Source organism: Neopelma chrysocephalum, unplaced genomic scaffold (assembly GCF_003984885.1).
Source record: "Neopelma chrysocephalum unplaced genomic scaffold, ASM398488v2 Primary Assembly neopelma1_119, whole genome shotgun sequence".
Taxonomy (NCBI): domain Eukaryota; kingdom Metazoa; phylum Chordata; class Aves; order Passeriformes; family Pipridae; genus Neopelma; species Neopelma chrysocephalum.
Window position 1 is genome coordinate 5,782,733 of NW_020897781.1, and position 9,780 is coordinate 5,792,512.

The window sequence follows — 9,780 nt, forward strand, 5'->3', positions numbered from 1 at the left end:
CATGAACCACCCAGGAGAGTTCTGAAAGGTTGCAAAACCCAGTAACAGATGCATTAGTTATGGACAGCTGCTTTAACAGAATTAAAGAAAGGTGACACTCCAAATGAAAATGCCACTGCTGACTGTGGCAGAGCTGCTGTCACCCAGCACACACCACACATCAATGGCTGTGTCAGGACTTCCCTTTTCCCTCCCCCAAGCTCTGCTTCTCCTTGTTTCTCCACCAAAAAAGCCACCAGAACCACTATCTCTGGCCACCCATGTTTCTGAAGTTTCAGAAACTCGAAGGGAGGCAGAGGAGGAGCGAAGAGGATTCTTAAACCCAGGAAATTTTTTGCATAGCAGGAGCTTTTAAAGAGAACATTGAATTCCATTCTCTCTGCTAAAACCACCATCCCACTCTGTTAAATCTGTGGCTGTACCTGGTTCAGGTGTAACACAATAAATTCATCAAGCTTTAACAAGTCCCTAAAGACCCAGCTTTCCATATTTGATCCATTTCTCCCTTGTTATACAGAAAACAAATACAATCCCTTCTTTATGTATCAAAGAACTTTTTAAAAGGCAATTTTTATTTAAATACAGACAAAACCTGTACCCTCATCAGCCCTTGACAATTCATCAGTGTAATGGGAAGTTAATCCAGCAGCAAGAACAACCTTACATTTAAAAATCCTCATGAAGGCAAGTGCTGAGCTTGGACCAAAGGAACCTCCCAGATGTGATGCTCAAGAGCCCTGCACAAGGAGGCCTGAAAAAACGTTTACAACTCTGCTCAGGCTGTCCTCTGTGAAAATAAGTAGTGAATTTTCAAACTTGCAGGAAGTTTTAAGCACAGTCTCTTAACGATCTGCACTGGGTTTTTAAGTAATTAAAAAAGAATGTCATTCAATGCTGTGTAACAGAGCATGAAAAATTCTCAGTAAAACGAAACAGTGACGTTTCTGAGGTACATATACAAAAATTCATATGCACAAGTTTCTTGCTTTGAGAGGATACTAAAGGTCTCTAAGGCAAAATAATTCCGATTTTCACCTGCAGCAGCACTGTCACATTTTAGTTGCAAGGTGGATATTCCTTGAAAATATTTTGAATTTATTATGAAGTCCCACCTGTTCAGATAAATTCAAAAGAAGATGAGATGGAGTCTGAGGTTTAACACCAGAACTAGAAGACCAGTTCTTGAATTCACCTAAACAATTTAAAATCCTGTTTGAATTCTTATGGCACAAGACAGCTCAGAACTAAAGGTCCACTCGACCAATTAAAAAAAATAAAAAAAAAAAAGATCCACCAAACCCCCAGACTAAAAGATACAAACCAGAGCTTTACAAAGGATGAATTGGGGCTGAAGGCAGCTTAAGGCTTCATTAAAGTATCTGCCAAGTTCTGCTGCTCCTTGTGTAATCCATTAACAGACTGCACAGACAAAACATGGAGCAGAAATGGCTCATTCTGCCCAGTTTGAGCAAGACACAGTCACATTATCTTTTTTTGTGATTCAGAAAGGCAGGAGAAAAAGTTTAGCCCTTCCTGCCAGGATCATTTTATTCTCCACCCCTTCCCTTGAGTACTGTTAGAGATGACTTACAAAAATGAAACCACACACACTAATAAAAAAATTAGTGTGGGGCAAAGAGTCTCAGTATTTTGTTGCTTTCCTGCCACGTTTGACAGAATTAAAAACCAGACACAGCACGGTTTTCACGCAGGCAGCTGCTGGCGGTACAATCAACACAAGGTGGTTGTGTGAGTTGGATCATCCCTGTCTGTAAAACTGTCCTTAGTCTGTTGTTGACCTCCTGTACCAAAACCTGGCCCTGTAGTCGTCACTGCAGGTCATGAAGCCGGGGTTGGTGGGGGAGTGGACGATGCAGCGGACGATGCTGTTGTGCCCCAGGGAGAGGAGGTTCCTCCGCTCAGCAGTTCTGGAATCCCAGCAGCAGAGACTTATGGTCCTTTCATCTGGGAGCAGCACATAATCCTCTGTGTGGTTGAAGACAGCTTGTGTCCTGTGTACTTGTCGACCGCTCAAACCGGCACCTGAATATAGGCAGCAAAATATTGTTAAGTTTTAGGAAGTTTCCAAAGACCTAAGAATAAACTTTTTACAAGTACCAATTCCTGCAGTCTGTGAAGGAGCTGTACTTTCTCTGCTTTCCTACCACTTCCATGTGCAACAGGAGATCAATAATGAATGTTCTTTTGTAGAATCATAAAGGTGGGAAAATATCATCGAGTGCAACCTGTGCCCAATCCCCACCTTGTCCCAGAGCACTGAGTGCCACGTCCAGTTGTTCCTTGGACACCTCCAGGGATGGGGACCCCACTACCTCCTTGGCAGCCTGACCACCCTTTCCATGAAGAAATTCTTCCTGATGTCCATGCATATATATGTAATATATTGCAAAATTCCTTAGAGGATGGAAGGAATATCTACTCCAGCTGTGCCCAACCCCTCGGTATGAGCACAATCATTTACCTTTAAAGAGCACTTTTTCCTTATATTTTTGTGTGAGGCTTTCAGCTGTAACCAAGGGGAAAGAGCACAGACAGGAGAACATACAGATTCTCATGATCACTGAGGACTTTTTAATGTATATATCATAGGGCCTGTTGCACGAGCTTCCCTGGCCATACCTTCAATAAAATGTGTGTTTCCCATACAGACATTTACTGTGCACTGCACACACTTGATCCTACCTTGGATCCTGCACGTTTCCTGGGAAGGTGCTGCTCCCTGCTGGCTGGGAGCAGGAGAGAGCTGGAAGGGAGCAAAAAGGGACCTACACAGCCCAAAAGCTGAGCCACACAACTTTCATCATCCTCTTCTCTTTTATGCTATGGCTCCTACTGCTGAAGCACTTAGTGCTTGAGACCAAAGCCTCTCCCAGCACACAGCTGCTGCCACATGCAAAGCTCTACATCCTTCATCATTCCCTAATTCCTGCTGAGATCAAAGCATGGCACTGTTACCAAGCTCCAAGGATTGCACACAACTGCATCCTTGGAAAACAAAAAGCAAAAAAAGAAACAAACCAACTGCAGCCACATTTCAGGCTATTGCCATGGCTACAGAGCTATTTTTTGCACCTGAGTTAATGGTTAAAACAACTGCCCTGAAGTAGGTTCAGTGTTTCTTTTTACTTTTCCCCAATTTAATGATAACATCCTTCCAAAGCAATGGAGTAGCAATGTTAGAAAAGTCTCCAAAATCTACTCAGACTAAATACATTTACACTGACACAGAAGGATCACAGCTTCTCTTATGGAATTAGTTTATCTGTTTTCAAAAATCTGGGGCAATTTATCCTCAAAGCAGTCTCTCATTGCCTTTAATTGTTCTTCTGACAGTATTTCCACCCCTGCCACGGGTTAGCACCTGAAAAAGGTAGTGTTTGGGAGGTCACCTGCCACATACCTGTGTATTTGACCAGCGTCCGACCGGTGGATATCTCCCAGAGCTTAGCTACAGAGTCTTTTCCACTCGACAAGATATACTTGGAATTTTTGGAAAAAATAGCAGAGCAGACTTCGGCTCCGTCGTGTGCCTTCTCAAAGGTGGTGATGCAGCGGTTGGAGACCCCATCCCAGAGTTTGATGCAGCCATCCTTGCTGCCCGTCACGTACATGTTGGCGCTGGCGTTGTAGTTGACGGAGCAGATGGCGTCCGTGTGCTGGTCCTGGGGGTTGCAGGACACGAAGCACTGGAAGGTGTTGATGTCGTACAGTCGTAACGTCGGGTGCTGGGTCCCGACCAGGATGAAATCTCCAGAGGGGTGGAAAGAAATGGAGCGCAACATCTCCGCTTCCTGTTGGCAAAAATACACAAATGGGTAAGGAAGGACAAAATCTGCAACGGGAGGGTCAGTTCTGGTGGCACTGAAGTGCTAAAAAGCTGCTTAAATTATCAGTTCTGGTTTTGCAAACTAGAAAATGCTTCCTAAATAGGATTTAATGCCAAATAGGATTAAAATGACAGGCTACCTGTAACTGTATCACAGTTCTTGTCCTAGAGCAGCCTGCAGTGCCTCCTCACTTTTGGGATATCACACAAAAGTGACAGGAGGCTCTGTCAGCCAGTCACACAGCCCCCAGCCCACCACCACCTAATCCCAAGCTCCCCTCCAAAACTGATGATATAACTGACTTCAAACTTAGCCATATCAGATTTAGTCTAGATGAACAAAATGCTGGCAGGCACTAGATTTAAATACTGTGTCCATTATGCACCAACTCTTCACCATAACGTCTGCAAACGTTATACCTGTGTCCTCCTACATCCCTAATCCCTGATCAACTCAGGCACAACTCAACTCACTGATACCTCAGCACTCAAACATTCCAGCTTTGGCTGCTCTGAACTGGTACTGTATCTAACCTGTATATATTTGAAGGCTCTTTTGGCAGAAGGTTTGGAATAATCAAACAATTTAAGTGTGTAGTCCCTTGAACCAGATGCCAGGATCTGTTCTGTTGGATGGAAAGCCAAACATGTCACTTCATCCACGTGATCATACAGAGTCCGGATAACAGGGTGGTTTTCCATGTTTTGCTGTGCTGTCTCATTCATCATGACCTACAGGGAACATTCAGCAAAGTTATTGTTAGAAACCAGAATGTTTTTTTGACAAGAAAAGTAGGTTCTAGGCTTGTCAAATAGCAGCTCCTTTCCAACATAACCAGGCACACAATCTTTTTTCTTCATTGTTTTGATGCCTCAGAATTTTTAAGATTTTTAGCAAATACTGATTTTTAGTATGGCTGTAAAGTTTCTCACATTTTAGAACAGCAGTTGACAGTTACCAAACCTGTTCTTGTGCTTCATATTGAATTTTCTAGTGTCTTTAAGCTTGTTTAATGTTCTTCTCAAAGAAAAAGGCTTTAGCAAGGACATTGCATTGGGACATGCACCTGGACTGGAATAACAAGATATGTGGTAGACAAAACAAAATATAAGACCCAGGACCCTTGGAGGGGCTCAGTGGGGCAGTTCTGAGGGTGGCATCAGGGCAAAAGGACTGCATGTAACCACCAGATATGATAATTAGTTAAAAGATATAAAGGTGTAAGAATTCTATATGTAGGTGTGTGCCTATGTATTGTGTGCACCCCAAGGCCTTCATTAAAGAGCTGCTCTCTACCTCATTTATACTGATATTGTTTGGAGTATTTTTTCTTCCATTTTAGGCATCAGTTTGAAGGCTTTTTATATACTGTCAACAAACAAAATCCCTGTATCTTTACAAAGGTCAAACAACTTGCTCAAGGACAAACTAGTTTCAGTAGCAGAGAACTGGTAAAAGAAAACATCACCTTCATAAACAGCCCAAAGCAAAACACTGCACTGCTATAAGAACTGAGGGAGGCTACACCAGAACTGCAGTTTTTTGCTGAGAATTTAGTGTGCACTCTGTGGAAAAAAAGCCCACTTTTAAATGCCACCTGATAACTGCCTTGGAAAAAGATAAAGCAAATCAGTATGTATTGTATGAAACAGTTTTGAAACACTCAGTGAAACATGTCACCATGGGGGGCTGCCGAGGCCAAAAGTGCAAGTGGGTTCAAGGTAAACTGTGTTCAGACAATACAGCAAAGACCAGCGACCAGGAGAATCAATTCCTGGCTCAATTCTCTCTCTGCTGCCAGGAGTGACACAGGTGTCCTTGCCCTAGTTCTTCCTTTTCTTCCAAGGTCTATGAGCCACTGTTGGTGCAGGAAATACATTAAGACAGGTATTTAGTGCCAGCCACAGAGGCAGCCACACCATACAGACATGGCAAGGACACAACTCCCAAGGGGTTACAATTCCCATGTTACCTCAATGGGCATGGCATGGACACAACTCCCAAGGGGTTACAATTCCCGTGTTACCTCAATGGGCATGGCACTCTTGGCCAACATCCTCTCTGTATCCAGGATTTTGATGGAGGCATCAGCAGAGCCCGTGGCTATTAACTGTCCATCTCTGCTGTAGGTGGCCACACGACAGGGCCCTTTGTGAGATGTGACGTAGCAGGTCTCGTACTCTGAGGCCTCAGGAGACATGGTCTGCACGTCTGCATCGAATTCCAGGTCAATCCCCGTGCCCGGAGCCACCGTATCTGACCGGCCAATCGCGTATTGGACAGCGCTGTCATCGTTCTCCATGCCTGGAATGAGACAAGGGGGGGCACTTAACCAGGGGAACCTTCTCCTCAGACAGAGGACAGACCCTGCCATGGCTCCAGGGCAGGTTTTGGGAAAGGGAACCCCGAGGGGCAAAGCTGAGCTGGCAGAGCAGGTTTGGTCACACAGCAGCACTTGTGGTGAGCAATGAATGAGGTGCTTGGGCTGCACCAGAGCAGGCACGGCTCAAACTAACTGTGGAAATACAACCAGTGAATATTGTAGTGTTCAGTGCTGGTAAATGCACTGAGAATCAGCTACTGGCCATGGACAGGCCTCTGCTCAGCTTTTCACATGGGGTGAAACAAATTCCAACACTATTACATGAGTTTTAAAGTAAAAAAATGAAGCATTCACCGATTCTTTTCTTATTTTATTGCACTGAAGAACAAAGCCTACTCCACAAACAACTATGCTTGTATTGCAAGGCAAAAATTTTACTGTTCTGCACACCCAATTTATAGATTTTTATTTCTTGGATGCACCTGCAGAACAGAGAGTTCAGCACTGACAATCACAACAGGGCAGACACAAGAGTTTTCAACCCTGTGCCCAGTGGTGATCATCAAATGATCAAATGCAGTAGAACAGATTTTTGCTGCTTTCATCTGCAAATTTCAAGTCTCTCATTCATATTTCAAACAGACATGAGGTCTCATGTATTTATACCCTTGGAACTCAACCAGTTCAGGCAGCAAAACCAGCTGAGTTACAGACAAGACATGATGTCATGGCCAGAGCTCTTCCAGGACTTGTCAGCTCGTTCCAAGAGCAGCTCAGGTGTTTTCCCTACACACTGAGGCCCTTCCAGAGAGAAGGTACAGGGACAGGACATGTGACACCTCTGCTGAGACCTCAGACTGGGAAGATTTCCTGGAGACTGATACATAAAAGCCAGCAAAGATTGCCAATGGAATGACTTGCTCCCTTTCCAGCACTGCCAGGAAGAACCACATAGAAACTATTTCTAAAGTTGGCAGAACTGTGAGGGTGGAGTTTTCTCACACATCTGTGGACTCAGTGATCCTCTTCATTGGGGTGTTTTTAGAAAGCTGCCACTCACCCAGGACCCAGGGCAAGTGTTCTTATATGGTACAGGAGTTCAGACAAACAGATCTGGACAACGCTCAGAGATCTGTGTTGCTTTTAATGCTCACTAAAGGATGAAACAGGAATGCCCTCCAAAAAACACCACAGAGGCAAAGGCTGTACCCAAATATGAAGTGTGGTGCTATTACCAGACACAACCTTTGCATCAAAGATGCGTTTCCAGTGACACCAACCTCTTCATTCACTGGGGATTTAGAAACTAGACTTTTATGTCAGCTTTTGGTTGTGGCTTACCTAACTTAATTAGGTGCAGCAGTTGTTCAGATGGAGCACAGACAGATTGAGGTTTGATCTCATTTATCAAGCCATTGGCAATGTTGATGTATCCATCATAGAGCAGCTGACTAATGATCAGTTTGTAAAGTTGCTGACGGTCTTTCAAACTGACTTTTGTCCTATACATTGTGAGCAAGGACTGCCTTGGAGGGGCCTGAAACGGAGAAGAAAAATCACATACAAGAGAGTTGCATGAAACCACCACAACCTTCCAAGAAATTTCAGTGCAGGCACCAAATATTGCCGTGGCTTAGGTGAGAATCAGAGACAAAAAGGGGAGAGAAAGGGGAGGAAAAACCTGTTTCACTTGTCTGCAGCAGAAATGAGAATGTGGCCCATAACCGGGCCCGGCACTGCACGAAGCAGCCCCGGAGCCCGCAGCGTTACCGAGGGACCGTGCCGGTGCTCCCGGCGGGCCCGCGCTCCGATGGATGGATGCACGGGGCGCGCAGGGCAGCACCGCGCCGGCCCCGCCGTCCTCCCCCCCGCGGTCCCCGCGCCCTGCCCGCCCCCCCCCCGCGGCCCCGGGCGGTGCCGGGTGTCCGCGCCGGCGGCCCCGAGCCCCGCGGTCCGGTACGTACCGACCCTTCCTTCTGCCGCCCGCGCTCTGCCCCTAAGATGGCGGCGGGAGCGCGGAGCGCATCGAGCGGCGGCGGCGGCGGCAGCGGCGGGGGCGGCCGGGCCCGCAGGACGCTCCTCCGCGAAGGCGGCTGCATCGAGCGCCCGCACATCGATGGGAGGCGGCTCTTGGGGGGGGGGGGCGAGAGAACGGGGCGGCGTCACGTGACCGGGCACCCCGTGGGTCACGTGACATGGGAGGCGGAGGCCCCGGGGGGAGGCCGGGGGACCCTCTACCCGTTCCAGGGATCCCGGGGGACCCTCTCCCCACTCCCTCTTCCGGGGGTCCCCAAGGTCCCATTCCCCACACCAGGAATCCCAGGTGTCCCTCTCCCCATTGCCCTCAGCAGGGATCCCCCGAGGTCCTTCTCCCCATTCCCCTTTCCGGGGATCCAGAAGTCCCTCTCCCCATCCCTCCAATCAGGGGTCCCCAGGGTCCCTTTTCCCGTTCCCCCTTCCAGGGGTCCTTCTTCCCATTTCCCCTTCCGGAGGTCCAGAGGTTCCTCTCCCCATTCCCATTCCCCTTTTCGGGATTCCCGGAGGTCCTTCTTCCTATTCCCCTTTCCGGGGATCCCGATGGTCCCTCTCCCCATTCCCACTCCCACTCCCCATCCAAGGGGTCCCGAGGGTCCCCCTCCCCAACGCCCCCTTCCAGGGATCCCGGTGGTCCCCATTCCCCGTTCCAGGGCCAGCGGGCCCTCGCTCCGTGCGGGCTGCGGGGCGGGCTCAGCGCGGGCCGTCCCCGCACAGGACGCAGGTTGGGGGGGAGGCCCGGGGGGTTCTTTTGTGTCGCAGCCGCGAAGCTCCGAAGCGGCGCTTCCACCAGAGCGGGATCCCCCCCCCGGGGCCGTGCCGGGGCTGGGCGATAAGTTGCCGGGCGCTGCAGGCCGGGCCGGCCCCGCCGGCGGCGCCTCGCCCCGCCCGTGCCCAGCACAGCCCGACCCCTCCCCGGTCCTACTCACGTCAGCCTCGAGGAAGGGCAGGCGGAGCGGGCGCGGGTCGAGCAGCGGCGCCGCCATGGGCGCTGCCATGGCCCCCATGCCCCGGGGCAGCTGTCGTCTGTCACACGCTGCGGCCACTCGGCGGCCCGACATCTTCTTCTTCCCTATCCTGACCCGCTTTGCAAACACCCACACACAACAACCAGGGGCTCTCTCCCTTCGCTCTTGTTTTCAGCACCGCGGGCGCAGCGGAAAGTTGCCTTCGGTCGCGGTTCTTCGCTGGATGGAGTTTTTCCTCCCCTGGGCGGCCGCGGAGCCTCACGGGGGCCCCGGGGCAGCACCGGCACCGCCTCACAACTCACGGGCCGCACTCGCTGTCCCGGCTCTGGCCGGGTCCGGGAGTGCCACACGCGGGGTCCGCGCGTCCCTCGGGCCGCTGCCTTCGCACTGTAACGCCTGCGGCACGTGGCGCTGCCCGCGCTGCCGGGACGGGTCGGGAACGCTCCGGGGACGCTCCGGGAGAGGCTCCGGCCCTGCTCGGCCCGTCCGCGGGATCACCCACACAATGGCCCCGGCGGCGCTGGGCCCCGCGCGCGGCGGTGCGCGGAGGGTGCGGAGCGGGCGCGGGGGGCGCGCGCGTGTGCCGGAGGGGGCGGCGGGACTGACC

The 9,780-nt window shown here is 49.9% G+C and overlaps 2 protein-coding genes across 3 annotated transcripts in view; one reads left to right on the plus strand and one right to left on the minus strand.

Annotated features, from left to right (window-relative positions):
- Positions 1-537: 537 nt before the first annotated feature.
- Positions 538-9,417, minus strand: CSTF1 (cleavage stimulation factor subunit 1). Of its 2 annotated transcripts, XM_027697214.1 has the most exons (7): positions 9,135-9,417; positions 8,136-8,300; positions 7,513-7,708; positions 5,875-6,152; positions 4,382-4,579; positions 3,422-3,812; positions 538-2,043 (listed from the first exon to the last, which is right to left on the minus strand). In XM_027697214.1, the coding sequence occupies exons 1-7, from the start codon at positions 9,264-9,266 to the stop codon at positions 1,784-1,786; spliced, it is 1,620 nt and encodes a 539-aa protein (XP_027553015.1). In that variant the 5' UTR covers positions 9,267-9,417; the 3' UTR covers positions 538-1,783. The 2 variants fall into 2 exon arrangements, with proteins under 2 accessions (XP_027553015.1, XP_027553016.1); XM_027697215.1 differs by lacking the exons at positions 8,136-8,300; positions 9,135-9,417 and adding an exon at positions 7,853-7,966.
- Positions 9,418-9,703: 286 nt separating this feature from the next.
- AURKA (aurora kinase A) overlaps positions 9,704-9,780 on the plus strand; it is a 12,019-nt gene continuing 11,942 nt past the window's right edge. The window contains exon 1 of the mRNA XM_027697220.1: positions 9,704-9,723. The gene's annotated coding sequence lies outside the window, so the exon portion shown is untranslated. The remainder of the gene's footprint in view (positions 9,724-9,780) is intronic.

Excerpts from the sequence above, each read along its gene's own strand:
- CSTF1 (XM_027697214.1), bottom strand. The coding sequence starts at position 9,266 with ATGTCGGGCCGCCGAGTGGCCGCAGCGTGTGACAGACGACAGCTGCCC. Across the intron at positions 4,580-5,874 it reads AGAGTGCCATGCCCATTGAG|GTCATGATGAATGAGACAGC; the intron begins GTAACACGGGAA and ends TGTTCCCTGTAG. Across the intron at positions 3,813-4,381 it reads GAGCCTTCAAATATATACAG|GAAGCGGAGATGTTGCGCTC; the intron begins GTTAGATACAGT and ends TTTTGCCAACAG.